Source organism: Ruditapes philippinarum, unplaced genomic scaffold (genome assembly GCF_026571515.1).
Source record: "Ruditapes philippinarum isolate M1 unplaced genomic scaffold, ASM2657151v2 ctg228_1_1_1_1, whole genome shotgun sequence".
Classification (NCBI taxonomy): domain Eukaryota; kingdom Metazoa; phylum Mollusca; class Bivalvia; order Venerida; family Veneridae; genus Ruditapes; species Ruditapes philippinarum.
The window spans coordinates 282784-298305 of NW_026856125.1; the positions used below are offsets into that span (position 1 = coordinate 282784).

The 15522-nt window shown below is 33.7% G+C and overlaps 1 protein-coding gene across 7 annotated transcripts in view; it reads left to right on the top strand.

Moving 5' to 3' along the window:
• The window catches only part of LOC132745464 (prolow-density lipoprotein receptor-related protein 1-like), a 190797-nt gene that overhangs the window by 52279 nt on the left and 122996 nt on the right, over positions 1–15522 (top strand). For 6 of the 7 annotated variants that reach the window (XM_060734397.1, XM_060734401.1, XM_060734402.1 and 3 more), the window contains exons 2-4: positions 11391–11594; positions 13543–13668; positions 14635–14661. In XM_060734397.1, the coding sequence (XP_060590380.1) occupies positions 11391–11594; positions 13543–13668; positions 14635–14661 (357 nt within the window). The remainder of the gene's footprint in view (positions 1–11390; positions 11595–13542; positions 13669–14634; positions 14662–15522) is intronic. The other variant, XM_060734399.1, reaches the window with a different exon arrangement.

The following is a 15522-nucleotide window of genomic DNA, read 5'->3' on the forward strand; positions in this document are numbered from 1 at the left end:
CATTAAGAAGAAGTGCAGTGCACAAGAACTGTACTCTGCATTTCTTATTTTTTGAAATTATTGCCCTTTTTAATTTTCATACTTTATTTTTGTCCGGGCCATTTCTCCTAATGTATAAAAGCCATGGACTTGAAACTTCATAGGATGATAGGTCTCATTAAGAAGAAGTGCAGTGCACAAGAACTGGTACTCTGCATTTCTTATTTTTTGAGTTATTGCCCTTTGTTTATTTTCATTTTTTAATTTTGTCCGGGCCATTTCTCCTTAAGTATAAAAGCTATGGACTTGAAACTTCATAGGATGATAGATCTCATTATTAAGAAGTGCAGTGCACAAGAATCGGTACTTTGTATTTCTTAATTTTTGAGTTATGGCCCTTTGGTAATTTTCATACTTAATTTTTGTCCAGGCCATTTCTCCGAAAGTATAAAAGTTATGGCCTTGAAACTTCATAGGATGATAGATCTCATTAAAAAGAAGTGCAGTGCATAAAAACTGATACTCTGCATTTCTTATTTTTGAGTAATTGCCCTTTGTTGATTTTCTTACTTTATTTTTGTCCTGGTCATTTCTCCTCAAGTATGAAAGCTATGGACTTGAAACATTATAGAATGATAGATCTTATTGATAAGAAGTGCAGTATACAGAAATGCTGCTCTGCACATATTATTTTTTTAGTTATTGCCCTTTGTTATTTTTCATATTTCATTTTTGTCCTGGCCATTTCCCCTAAACTACATTGTTCACAAGGCGACACATCCGACTCGCGGAGTTCTAGTATTTTGTATTAATTTATAACACTTGGCTTTTTTGGGGCGTCTGTCAGGCCAAATGGTTGAGGTTGTTGATTTCAAAACACTTGCCCTGCACCACTGTGGGTGCAAATCCCACCTGGGACTTTGGCGTCTTTTATGTGTGGAAGTTTAATTACTCCAGTTGAGGCTTACAGAGCATCAGTTGGTTTACTTCTGTCTGTCTGTCTGTCTGTCTGTCTGTCTGTCTGTCGATCATGCCTGAAATAATTATAATGGAGGGGCACCTGAGAACTTTTCCTCTGCCAGTAAAGCTGAAAAGTCATAATATGATGTTTACAGTGGTGGTACAACATATCTCTTTAACAAAAGAGAGATCTTGATTTTACTTTTAAATAATATTATATAATTATTACAACTTTGCATGGTTCAGTAGCACTGTGATTCCTCCAGAAAATGAAATTATTAGTAGTCTCATCTGGTATGAGTTGCCTGTACGAGGTTCCAGTCACGACTATTACATTATACAGTGACCATCCTTAAATTACATATGCTTAATGTATTACATAATTGTCATATCTGTATACATCAATATATTAAGGTGTTAACATATTCCTAAATAGACAAAGCTGATGATTTTGACCGAAGACGCTCATACATTCGTCTGGTCTGGTCTTAAAAATAATACCCATTGATTTTGTCTGAGGAATTGTTATTGTTTGTTTGTGGGACTTATATTCTATAGCCAGTTTGATTGTTTTTTGGTCACTTTTTACAGGCAATTATTATACATGTAGTTATATTAGTTTGTTGCTTAACATAATATGTTACTTGTGCATGTATACTGTGATTGTCCCTGAAATCCCTGTTCTCGGATCTTTCATATTCACGACTATATTTAACATGGTGCCGAGATTTTAAATTGTAAAAAGCAAATGAAAAAGCAACTGAATTCAGATAAACCAAATGAAATACAGGAAGAAAAATTACATACATATTGTTATGAATTTATATATTTGACTTGACTTATATTTGATGCAAGTTGTTGCCTGAGCCAGCTTTGTGACAAATATTTTTTTCATACAATTTTATGAAATCATGATTGGGATAGGGATATCTAAGATGGTGATTCAGTTATCCGAGTTAATCGGAATTCCATTTAGGACACATTGTATTGGAAAACTGCTCTGGCATTTCATTAGGTCATTTAATAAGAGATGACAGACGATGATCTTTGTCCAGTGACTTGTCAAGAAACTTGAAGTAGTATTGATTGCATGTGCTGGTACAATTTCAACAATACCACATGGTCACAATAGTTAAAAGAATTCATTTTGCTGGACAATGGTCAGCTGGACAATTAATGTTGTGAGGATATTCTTGTTTCGTCTTTGATTATAAATAGATGGTTGCTGAAAGTGTTGCTCAGGCCATAAAAAGCTGAAGTTCTGAAGTACTTTGAAGTCCTCCCTCGCCATGACTTTTTTATTATACACAAGTACAGCAATTACTTCTTTAGGTCATCATTATGCCTATTTTATATTTCAAGTCTCGAAAAAATATTTCCAGTCCTCAGAGTGTCAAGTTAAAAAAATTCAGACAAGTCCCTTTAAATGTTACTCCTAGACTTAGCACTACACTTCTTTAAAAATGTCCTGAATGTAAAATGGGAAATAATTGTGTTATGCTGTTTATTTGATACTTGACAGATTCCATAAAGCAGGGGTGCTCTATTATTAAGATCCAATAAATGTAAGACAAGGATTCCATTATTTGAATTGTATGCAAATTTCTTTAGAACTGACAGTGAACAGACACTTCTATTTGATCAGATTGTCCATAAAACAAGCATCAAGTTCCTTAAAACTTTCAAGGCCTCTCACTTGAATAAAAAATCCACATGCCCCTTCCCCTACCCATATTCCCTCTCTAATTTCCACTCACATTATTAAAAAAAACACACACCCCTACCCCTATTCCCCCCTCTCTAATTTCCACTCACAATAATAAAAAATCCACATCCCCCTACCCCTATTCCCCCCTCTCAAATTTCCACTCACAATAATAAAAAATCCACATCCCCCTACCCCTATTCCCCCTGTCTAATTTTGATCACTTTTAAAATGTCAGTGTACATTGCATTGGTATAAAAAAGTTTTTGAATCTGAATATTGGGGGCTATTTTTTTGGTGCCAAAAGAGAGGGTGGGGGGTGAACAAAACTAGGTAAATGTCTATTTTCATGATTCATAATTTGATTTCAGACAAGAGAAACTGAGCTTTTCTTATCTTTTATCAGAAAAAAATCATTTACATGTCTAAATATGCTATGAATATTAATTACATCATTTCTTTTTCCTACCAATATTTATTCTTTGACATTATTTTAAGTATTCCAGGAGTGTAGGACAATATTTTTGGCAATAGCATTTCTGGCATTTGTTTTAATGGTATTAAATTAAAGATGACAAACTTGATCTTTGTCCAGCCAACTGTCAAGAAACTTCTAAATGTATTGATTTGTCTTTGCTAAGATTTAACAATAGCAAATGCCACACCAATAAAAAAGAAATCATTTCGGAGCCGTGTGCCAAGTTATTTTTTCTCTCAATCTCGACACAGCAATAAAAGAATGGCTGAAAGAATTGTCATAAAAAGGTTGAGATTAAAGGAATTCTTTGAGAACTTCTTTTAAGGATATTGTTTGAAGTGATTCTTGACCAATTTCTTTAAAGTCTTTTATACAGAAATTTTGTTCTTTAATGTGTTTATATCTAAATCCTTATTTTGTATATTGCAGTCTGATATATATACTGCAAGGTTTTCATTATCAACAGATTTGCCATCCAGTATAATCATCGGTTGAAATTCTGTAAAAACCGGTTGTATTTTCAGCTTGTATAGATTAAAATATGATCCTATGACCCTTGCTCAGATAAATATGAAAACGCAGATACTATGTATTATATAATACTGCATGTTTGTAACATTGCTTATTATTTGGTTATTGTTATGTTAATATACAATTCATGAAGAAATCTCAAATTTTCCTCTAAAAAAGGAAGTTTTCTGTTGTATACTGAGTTTGTATATTCCTGACAGGTTATAGGGCCATATATGAATGGTTGTTTACAATATAACCCGAGCCACTATATTTCTTACACAACCATTTATATAGGGGCCATATAACCTGTCAAAAAATCTTCATCACTAATAATGTTATGATGATGATACACACCATAATTCTATTATTACTAAAATCTTATCTGATACAAGGCGAAGCAATTGGTCTCATCTGTTAAATTGAAAACTGAGATGGTTTGACTTTCATTTTTAACAACGCACACACATAACAAAATAACCAAGACATTCTATTCTAAATTCCAATATTGAAAATAAGGCAGGAATATATTGTAAAGTATTAAGTTTACAAGATATTGGCTCCATAAATTATGCATTTGCTCCCTTTAGATCAATGTAGGAGATAAAAGAATGTTTCACATTTTGAAAATTTATGTAAATTTCTGTCTGAAGGATAAAGACGTGAATCAGCACTGCTCAGTCTGTAAAAGGTAAAAGGTTTCGTTTTGAGTATTAGAGGCCCATTTAAAGCCCCAGAAATGCTTTTATCATATTTCTCAAAAATCTATTTAATTTATATTTTATGTCCTGTTATAGTTTCCAGAAAGTTACTAATTTATTATGTGAACTGTCTTTTACTTCAGTTGCCTTTTGGTAATTTGTACAATTATAGTGATTTAGTATGGAAGTTAAAATTCTTTGTTTACATTTTGCTACTTTTGTGACAAATAATTTCACGCTTAGCACTCCTTTCTTCGGGTGAAAAACAACTAACATACTATTAAATAATTCTTTAAAAGTAATAAAACTCATATTTGCCCTTTCTAAAAAGGAAAGAAATATCCATTTCTGAGAAATAATGCGTATTTAAATGCAATACTTGAAGACGTTATTGTTAAACTGTCATTGAAATTGGAAAATGTCCAATACTGAATATTTAATTGGATTATTTGTCCTCAGTGGTTATAATTGAATTTAAACATATTCCACTTCTTGATATTGTTGAGTTATTTTATTGCAGACTCACTCAGACTCTGTATTGAACAATTTCAGGTTTTCTTGACTAAGGGATGTCAAACTTATCTTATTGTCTTTTTTGGGTTTTAAACTCTTTCCACTATCAAGTACTATATATAGATAGCCATCTTTTAATCTGGACCGTAACCCATTTAAAATTCTAAGGAAAAATTTCAAATTATAATTAATTTTTTGTGTCAAGATATGGACCCCCGTCTTATAAGAGGTCCGTCATATAGGCGAGTAAATTCGACAGTCATTGTACTAACTGAATAGCAGACAGTACAGACCATGATGTTTCCTAGTGATGACCTTGATCTTTGTCTGTACTGATCACTATAACTTTTACCTTTATTCTTACATAACAAAATAACAGCTTGCAGATATACAATGAATGTTTTCATTTTCCATGAAAAACAAAAAATCCTACAAAACAACAGTATTTCTGAATTTCCAAGTGTTTATCACAACACAGCTTGAAGTCTCGGGAGAGTTTAATTAAAGCAAAGTCTCACATTATACATTGACCCAGCCTATAATGATATCCTTGTGAGGAATTTCTTCTTGCCATAGATTGTAACCCTGTACTTATATAATTGCTTTTAAAGGCACATATGTTTTTAGATTTTTTTTTTCACTCTCTATGAAGGGCTTAAGTCATCAGAGTTTATTTCATTGAAATTGTGAATTTAAAGCATTATACTTGTTTACTTCTTTCAAAACAGACAAAACCATGGATCCCAATTTGGGAAAATTTCAAAAAAATATTCTGACTGAATTAGGGAACTGTAAATGCAGACTATGATAGGACCACACGGATGCTGGGGCTCAGATCTTGGTCTGCACTCAGGTCCCGTGGGTAGAATCTGATGCTGCCAGCAGGCTAAGATTTAAGCGGTAAAAATGGTAATTCTCAGAGAGCTTTATTTAACAGCCTTTAATTTTTAGTTCTTTGAGTTTTCAGAGAAAAAGGTATAAAAATTGGAAGAGGAAAATTGCAATAAAATTGTGTGACAAGAATAAAAAACACTTTACTGGAGCAAAAAACAAACAAAATAAATCATAAAAAACACTATCATGAGCATCTCCTCATGTTTGCTAGCTTTGACAGGAAATTGCAAAGTTTGCATTATTCTTGATGAGAATAAATAATACACTCACATCACTAGAGAAATGCAATATTTTATATGGTTATATCAAACACTCCATATGACACGCTGCTGACACCCTGTCAAATGCCATCACTAGTTCTAAAAGTTAATTTACAAAATAGGATAGGAGATATAAATCCAGAAGAATTATTTTTTGAAGGATTGGTTTTCATGGTCTTTTGTACAATTTTTGTAGTTTTAGCATTTTTTGCGTTGCCTTAGTGTGATACAGAGTAGGGGCGGGTTATATGAATCACTTCTCCGTTGTCTGTTCGTCAGTCTGTTCATCCGTCTGTGCTACAGAGTAGGGACAAGTTAAAGGGATCACTTCTCCATTGTCTGTCCGTCAGTCTGTTCATCCGTCGGACTTCTCCTCAATGTCGGTCCTTCTGTTCCTCCTTCAAAAACTACTGGTCCAATTTCATCCAAGCATTACAGGAACCATCAGTTATTCTTCTAGTACTTGAGCATATTTAACAGGTTTTCTGGTTGAATGATTTTTGGCTGAGTTATGGCCCTTGAATAAAAAAGTGTATAGGCCTTCATTCAAAATTCTGAAGCATACTGTGCCTTTCTATATATTTAAAAGCAAAATCTTCTATAATGAGCTAACTGTGAAATGATTTCAATGTAGTATTATTTTGTCAATTAATTGAAACCTGACCAAATAGATATTTAATGCCAAAGTTACAAACTTTCTGTAGCCTGTTTTTATAATTCCCTGACTGAAACAAATAAAACAAGAAGTAAATTGTTCCTGCAAATAATACAAATCCATTTAAAGAGACTATTTTGATTTGATGAAGAAATTGCTTCTTCGTAATCCCAGCCTTTCCCCGGTTATTGTCATTTTAATGCGCTTGAAAATTGTTTATATGCATTGTTTAGTTTTAAATCACATAGAATTAATGATCAACTTTCAGTAACGTGAGCTTAGGAAATACCATAAGCAGCTTATGTTATAGACAAATTATTTTTCTCTGGCAAATACTGACACTGTTTATATTGTTCATTTGATACAAAAGTATGTTATATGTTTTAACTGTACAACAACCATAATTCTGAAAGCTATAATTTTGGAATAATGCCTCTTTTTGAAATAGATTTTTTTTCAAAATTTGTTGTTGATAGTTGTTGCCCCTAACAGACGTGCGTTAACACCACATATGGTGCTCTTGTTATTTATAGCATATGACTCGAAATTCATTATTTTATCACATTTCAATCCTGACTAGTCTGTAAAGAAGGAATTATGGGTTATTTCTGTATATATTTTGACACTTTGTTCATAATTCTGAAAGCAATATAGTTTTGGAGTTATGGCCCTTTTTAACTTAAAATTTTTAACAGACCCGTACTGACATCATATGCGGTACTCTTGTACAGTACATGTATGGAAAGCTGAATGATATATGTAAATTCAATTAATAGAGTATAATTTGATACCTCCAGATAATTTCCAATTATTTACAAGACAATATGTTGTGTTATTCAAGACAAAAGGGCAGACTTTTTACAGAGAGTTGCTGGGTATTGATTTCCAATCTACATTCTATTGTTTTATGATTGCATTGCCCCCTCTTTCAGTGTATAATTCGGTGTTAAATTAAGTTTTATGAAATACAGTAAATATAATGATAAAGGATAGTCATGTTTCACACTGGTAGACCGGTAATCATCAGTTGCGGATAGGTCACTTAATGATCAACTGTACCGGAAGTTTGATGAATTTTGGTGAAAAGACTTTATATCACATAATTATTTAAAGTTGTATAAGATTTTATTTTGTGCACAATAAGGCGCTCTTTTGTTTACAGTCCTAATTTGATAAAACTATTATGTGATAACAGCTCCCTTATCATTCCAAAGCATCTTTTTTACATCTGCAATACAATGTATGAATATACTAGACAATGAAGTATTCAGAGTACCTGTCTACAAGGGTGGATGTCATTTGCACTAAAAGCTTGTGTCTTTAATGGAGAAAACTTATGCTAAATTAAGTACTGTTTCTGTAAATTAAGAGAAATGTGTGTTTTTAAGGCAATAAAACAGGCAGGGGTTTTATTGGTTTGGCTGTAAGATTACACACATCAGTTGTATATTTGCTGTTAAAGCTTTTAAAATTGATGTTTTATCTGTAAATAGGCATTCAACGTTGACATTTTGTTTATTGGTTATTTTACATAAATGAAATTAAACTGTTTACTTTGAGACTGTTTTAAGGTTGTTTTTCAAGAAAACTTGTCTAATATTTAGGAGCTTAGAAGTAATAGAGGTATTAAAATGTGTCGATACATTAGTTTTATTGAGGTGCGTTTCTGAAATGTTTTTGGCTAAAAAGATGAATGTGATGTTTTATAGCGTTGTTATTGACATGTTTTCTGTATAATTGAGCCGCGTCATGACAAAACCAACATAATGGGTTTGCGACCAGCATGGATTCAGACCAGCCTGCGCATCTGCGCAGTCTGATCAGGATCCATGCTGTTTGCTATCTGAGTTTCTTTACTTGTTATAGGGTCTGTAAGGGAACAGCATGGATCCTGATCAGACTGGGCGGATGCCCAGGCTGGTCTTGATCCATGCTGGTCACAAACGCATTACGTTGGTTTTGTCATGGCACGGCTCATATATATCCATCCCACCAAATTTAATATAACAACAAAATTAATAATCATTCATAAAGAAAGCAAAAAGTTGTTTTTAGGTTTTAATCTGTAGAATTTGACTAGGTGTACATTTGTAAATTCTAAATGATATTGCATCACACTTAAAACAATAGAAATATTTGCCAAAAAAAAAAAGAAAGCAGAAAACCAATTTATGAAATTGCAGTGAAAAATAATTTTTTCCAGTGAAAATATGGAAAATGAAAATATTCTTTTTATTTCATCAATATTTTTCAATTTTTCATTTATAAGTATACTGTATAATATAAAGCATCATTTGGGATATTATATCATGTTGTTTTACATCTTCCAAACTGAATGAAATTCAAATTAATATAAGTGTATTTAATAAATTTAGAAACAAAAATGTGAATTGTTCAAGTTAAATGAGGTAGATATTTCTACAACTTTAAGAATTTAATCTTGATATACAATTGATATATAAGAAACTGTTTTTGAAAAAAATAAAAAATAATAATGTACGTTACTGTACTGTTTTTGAAAAGAATTTTATTTTTATTTACGCGTACAATATCTATTTATGGTATTATTTTTTAAAAGAATTTAAATTTAATGAAAAATTGATGTACAAGGTATTATATTGAAAACAAATTGTTTATAATAATATATCATTTTGATTTATATCTGGTAAACACATTACAAGTTATTTTTAGGCATTAACTTTCCAAAAAAATGTGAACAAATTGTTGTAGTAACATTTCATTGACAATTACTTGAATGTTGAACGCACCTTTATCCTTTGATAGAAGCACCTGTTAACAAAGTTGTGAAGGAAAAAAAATGAAATGAACTTGGCAGCTAATAAACCACCAAGAGCATTGCTGATGAATGATAATTGATAAAAGTGCAGTATCTTCTTGTAAGAGTTCTTTCCCTTGTTCAGTTAGATCGCCCAAGACCCGAAGAGTGACCTCCCTTGATATTACTTTTTATATGGAAAATTGAAAGTTCTAAACTTAGTTGACGTACATTTTCATGTCATTATGTGTACATAAATGTTAATTTTTTGTCAAAATTTTTGAAATGAGAAAAAAGTGGAATGTTAGTTTTCATTTGTTCAAGAAAGTGAAAAACTTTAAGAATCATAAATATGAGTGTTGTCAACCTCTTTAACAATGTCTTAGAACACTTGACTGCACAGTATGTTATATTTTAGAATGTATTTGAGTAAGATTATTTGTATCAGTTTTTGTGACAATTTTAGTGTATATGTATTAACCTTTGGTACCAATAGAATTATAGCTGCTATCAAATTAATACCTTGTAGAACTGCCATCGATAGAAACAATATGGATGTTTTGTCAATATTTTTCTGTCAATCAATAATTGATACACATTTGAAAAAAAAGAGATAATTTTGGCAAATTAATTAAGTGTCTAGAAATTATGAAAATTCACCCAAAATATATTACAAAAAGCCGGTGCCCAAAGCACTGTCCCAAACATATATTTATCACATATCCAAAATTAGAGCTATTTACAGTAAAAAAGAATTACTTTTTTGATTGATGCGAGCATATAGTGAAATGTTTTCGTTTAAGCCTCGGTCTCACTTACTCCCGGCAGAGCCCAGGACCATCCCGGTAAGTTACCGGGATGATCCGGGATGAAATTATTGTTGCGGTCACACTTACCCCGGCAGCACTACGGTAGTTCCCTACTAACCACCCAGGATGCGCTCCGGATCATCCAGGCAGAGCCCAGGTGAAGCTACGGTTCATGCCGGTGCTTCCCCGGTCGTTCCCGGATGACGCCGGAAGAGCCCCGGTTGACCCAGGCAGAGCCCCGGCAGAGCCCAGGACGATCCAGGCAGAGCCCCGGTAGAACCCCGGTGGATTGAAAACGCCCGAAAATGATAACTTTGATACATAATTTTTATTTAATATAATATCTATTGTTCCAGAATAGTAATTCATGATGATTTTCTGAAAAATCCTTATGCCATACTGGATAGAAGGGAAATGGGAAGGCTTTTAATACAAACAAGTTCAATCATCACAAATTGTCCTTATTTTTTTTTTATTAAATGATACCGGGTTTTTGCCGGGGCCTCTACCGGGGCTCTACCGGGATCAACCGTAGCTCTACCTTTATCCTCCGGGGCTCTGCCTGTAGTTACCGGGCTCTGCCGGCATATACCGGGCTCTACCGTAGCTCTACCGTAGCTGTACCGGCTATATCATACCCCGGATCATCCCCGGTTTGTGCCGGCAGAGCTACGGTGCTTTCCCGGTATCACCCCGGTCATTCCCGGCAGAGCTAAGGATGATGCCGGCAAAGCTATACCTTCCCGGATCATCCCGGACCACCCCGGTGATATTAAATATTTTATTCCATCCGGGGTCGAATGCCGGATGTTCCCGGATCATCCCGGATCATCCAGGACGTTGCCGGCAGAGTTACGGATGTACCCCGGTTGTTCCCGGTCGTACCCCGGTCGTTCCCGGATCACCCCGGACGTCTACCGGGGCTCTGCCGGGGCTCTGCCGGGATGTAAGTGAGACTGAAGCTTTACTGCGACTTTATACACTATGCTGTATAACATCATTTTTTTACATCAAAATATATTCATAGTTACGCAATTACGTTTTTATGGGTGTGATAAATCCGTTTAATCCTATATTGATATATTATTGTCAAAATGCTTTGCACCGAATTTTGACGGCTCTAATCCCTATTATTTTTTCTATTCTGCAGATATAATCATTGCACCTGAACAAGTAGATGATCGTTACAAATGTCCAATAAAATATGACTTTAATTATGCATGTCCAAGTACCAAACAGCCTGGGCGTAAATTAGTTTGTATACACGAGTCGTGGTTGTGTGACCAGGATCTGGACTGTCCCGAAGGTGAAGATGAAGGGACGGGAGAAGGCATGCCATGCCATAACAGAAATGGTAAGTAGTTAAACATAATAACTCAGTCTATTACAAATTTCATATTGAAACAACAAGTCTTTGATGCCCAAAACCTTCCACAGCTCAATGCCATAACAGAAATTGTAAGTGGTTATACATATAACCCAGTCTATAACAAATTTCTCATTTAACCAACAAATCTATGATGCCCAAAATCTTCCACAGCTCAATAGGGTTTAAAACATTAGAATTAGAATCAAAGGGCCACTGGTTCAATCCTCGGGAAAGGCAAAATATGTCATTTAAACAACAAATCTATGATCCACAAGTCCTTCCACATAGCTCAATAGGGTTTGAAGCATCAAATTTAGTATCAGAGGGTTGCTCAGGTTCAATCCTTGGGTTAGGCAGAATTTCTATGTGACAATTGATGTCGGCTCTTTGAAAATCAATCTTAGACATACAGTCTTATAGTTGTTATATATCTGTCACTGCTGATTCAAAAATCAAGTGTGATTAGTAGTCGGTCACTTGCGGAGAATTTGTCAATTACTGGTTACAGTTTATTCAAGAAAGCCTGTTTGGTTGAAGTCCACTGGCATGACCAAAAACTGTGTTAAAATCTGTGGTATAAGAATTGAAACAAACAAAATAGATATGATATTAGCCAAACATTCTATAAAGCCGTACATCATTGATGATAATATCTAATAAGAGGCTAGTAGACAAGATATATAATATAGTATTAATCAATTACGAAACAAGATCTTGTAAAGGATATTGTCAAGATAAATATATATGTCTGAGGTTAATTGATAGTTTTTGTTACATCTGAATTAATTGTATGCCTCTCTTCATCTGACCTGTCACAAGGAGAGAGAAAAAAAGTAGTACTCTAGGTCAATGACCTCTAAAAATATATTTAGGGTCATGTATTACTTTGAGATATACCCCATGATTTGCATATATAATTAGATGATCAGATAAATGATAAATGAGGTACTGTTAATAAAAGGTCAAGTGCTATTTGATATAACATTTACAAGTGGTATTTCGTCTGAAAATTGATGAAATTAAAATGATATAAATTAAAATGAGCAAAAGTATAATAAAAATTGAGACCAATTTAAAAATTAGCTGAAGTCCATTAAATGTGAAATGAATCTCAATGCTATATGATAATTAGATTTGGCAAGAGGGTCATTTGTGGCTGAGTGGTTATAATAAGGTCTTTGGCTTCTAACCACTTGCCCGTCATTGCTGTAGGTTTGAATCCCATCAAAGACTATGGATTCTTTCATGTTAGGAAGCTATCCAGCTAGCTTACAGAATGTTAGTGGTTCTACTTTGGTGCCTGCTTGGGCCTGAAATAATGCATGTTGAGGCACCAGAGGTCTTCCTCCACCAGAAAAGCTGGAAAGTCGCCATTATGAACTCTTCTTTGTTTGTGCAATGTGAAAACCATCTAAAAAAAGGGTGAAAACAACAGATTTGGCAAAATTTAAAGGTCAAAATCTATCAAATGCTTAGTGTTGAGGAATCTGGTGTTAGGGAATGTTGGTCTATACTTGTGGTGTAATAGGCAATTATTTATAGATTTTGTTGAGTCTTTAAGTCATGGCATCATTTTTAAGATAATAATTAAGGTAACTTCACTGGTTGAGAAATACTTCAGATACACCTTTGTGTATTTTTTTCAGTTACAAGAGGTCACCTTTAACCTTTTAGTAGAACATCTGGCCTTTTAGTACCTCTGGCCTTCGGTTATCTGCCTGGATAGCTTCCTCACATGAAAGAATTCTTACTGTACTTAGTAGTGTTTGAATCGGCATAATGACTCAGATGATCATCTTTGAATGTATGACTACTGTGCAGTGGTCTTGATTTCTGCTTATAATTTGACCTCATATTAATTTGATGTATCATTTATATAAAGAACTGTTTGAGATATTATATTGCTGATTTCTTTATTATCAAATATTTTCAGCTGATTTCTGTATGAAAGACGCACAATTCCAGTGTGGAGATGACGCTACTCTTTGCATTCCAAAGAACTGGATGTGTGACGGGGACCTTGATTGTGACGATGGTTCTGATGAGGCGAGGCCTAATTGTAAGTAGAAAAGGAATACTGATACATCCCTTCTACTTAATGAACTAGTCAGCTAGTCATTTGTAACTCCAACACCCCAAAGCCCCAGTGGTAATTTAGAGATTGTTGTGGGGGAAGGTATGAAATGAGCTGTTACCCCCTGTATGGCATGGTGAATACATTGTCTCAGCCTTGGGACAATGTCAAATTTACTGTAGTGTGGGGCTGGGGGAATAATTAAGATCAGATTTTATATCATATGACTGTCTTCACATCCAGGGATTTAAGAAAATTCAATAGCTCTTCACAAGGGCTGGGAGTGGGGCTGGGAGTAGTTGGGAGGCTGTGGTTGCAACTTACTAGTTTTATTTATGATAGAAAAGCTGACTGGGGCACTTAAGCTGAAAGGGAAACTACTCTCTATCTCATATTTATGTGGGTTTAAATTTAGATTTAAATTGTACCTGCTTTTTTTTGAGATATTTAACTTTGCTAGCAAGATGTTTCAAGGTTGAGCAAGGTGCAGTATTTTTGTAAAGTTTTACAGAATGATTTCCAGAGATTGGGCCAGTTTCACGTACATCAAAATTTCGTTCTACAGAATTTTTGTTACTGCTAACTAATAATTGGTCATATCACAATGTTGCAGTGCTATTAATTCACTAAGACTTCAGTATCAAGACCTTGGTATAAAAGAAGTAAAACTGATATTGTAGTTTTATAAAGTATAGAGAAGAATTGAGATTTTTATATATCAGTTTGTATTAATCATATTTATATTTTAACAGTTTGTTACTGAGTTTAGGCTTTAGTAATAATAATTTTGTGTTTATTCTCTTGAGTAAATGATTTTATTCTTTTGCTGTTTTGTATGTGCTTTCATATATAACTTAAGTATTGCTTGAATATCTTTAATGAAAGCAATGTGTAATTATTCACAGCAATGTATATATACAATTATTCACAATTTACTTTATTTTTTTAAAGGTTTAAAAATGGGAATAGAACGAAAAGGTTAGATACGAAGCACGTCTTGTCTCTGTGTTTTTCTCGTGCATTTTTGACACATGATCGTTTAACATTGTAAGAGTGGACATTTCATACTGCCTGACTTAATTCATTGCTTTTTTTCTGCTCTTGTCATGAGCACAAAGTGCTTAAGGCAAGCTGTTGTGATACCCCATTGTTCGTCATCCATTACCATTTTTACTTTAACAACATCTCCCATACTTCTAGACCAATAGTGATTAAATTATACACCACTTGGTAGATTTTGATGAAACTGCGCAACAATGATCAGTCGAAAGTTCTCAAAAAAATTTCTCAAGTTGTTCCAGTATGCTGATCATGGAAAACCCTCTTAATGAAATCTTTTCCCTGCAGACCATATTCTCCGGTGAGCGATTAGGGCCAGCATGGCTCTCTTGTTTAATTAACTGTAAAAGATACTGGAAATGGGTTACAAATACATAATGCTTTGAATGACTTTGTAACATGAACATGTGTCTGGATTATTATCTAACTTTGGTATATTTTACTCTAGGATTTTCTTCATTCAACTTTATTTTCTTTCTAATGAATGGCCTTGTACTCGTAAAGGGATTACTAGAATTAAAAAAGAATTTTTTTTTATCTGTCTCTCAAAAAATTGGTCATCAACAAACCAAGTGTGTAGGTTACATCTTTAGATATTCACCATTCAAGATTTTATTTATTAAAACAATTACCCTAAGTAATGAGATGAATTTTTAAAAATCACAATCTCAGATCCACTTTCAAGATGGTAAAAGCTCAAGGGCACTGAAAGGTCACAGTTTTAGATGACCTCTTATTGATGAAATAAAGAAAAATCTTTGATTATTTTCATGTGTACCA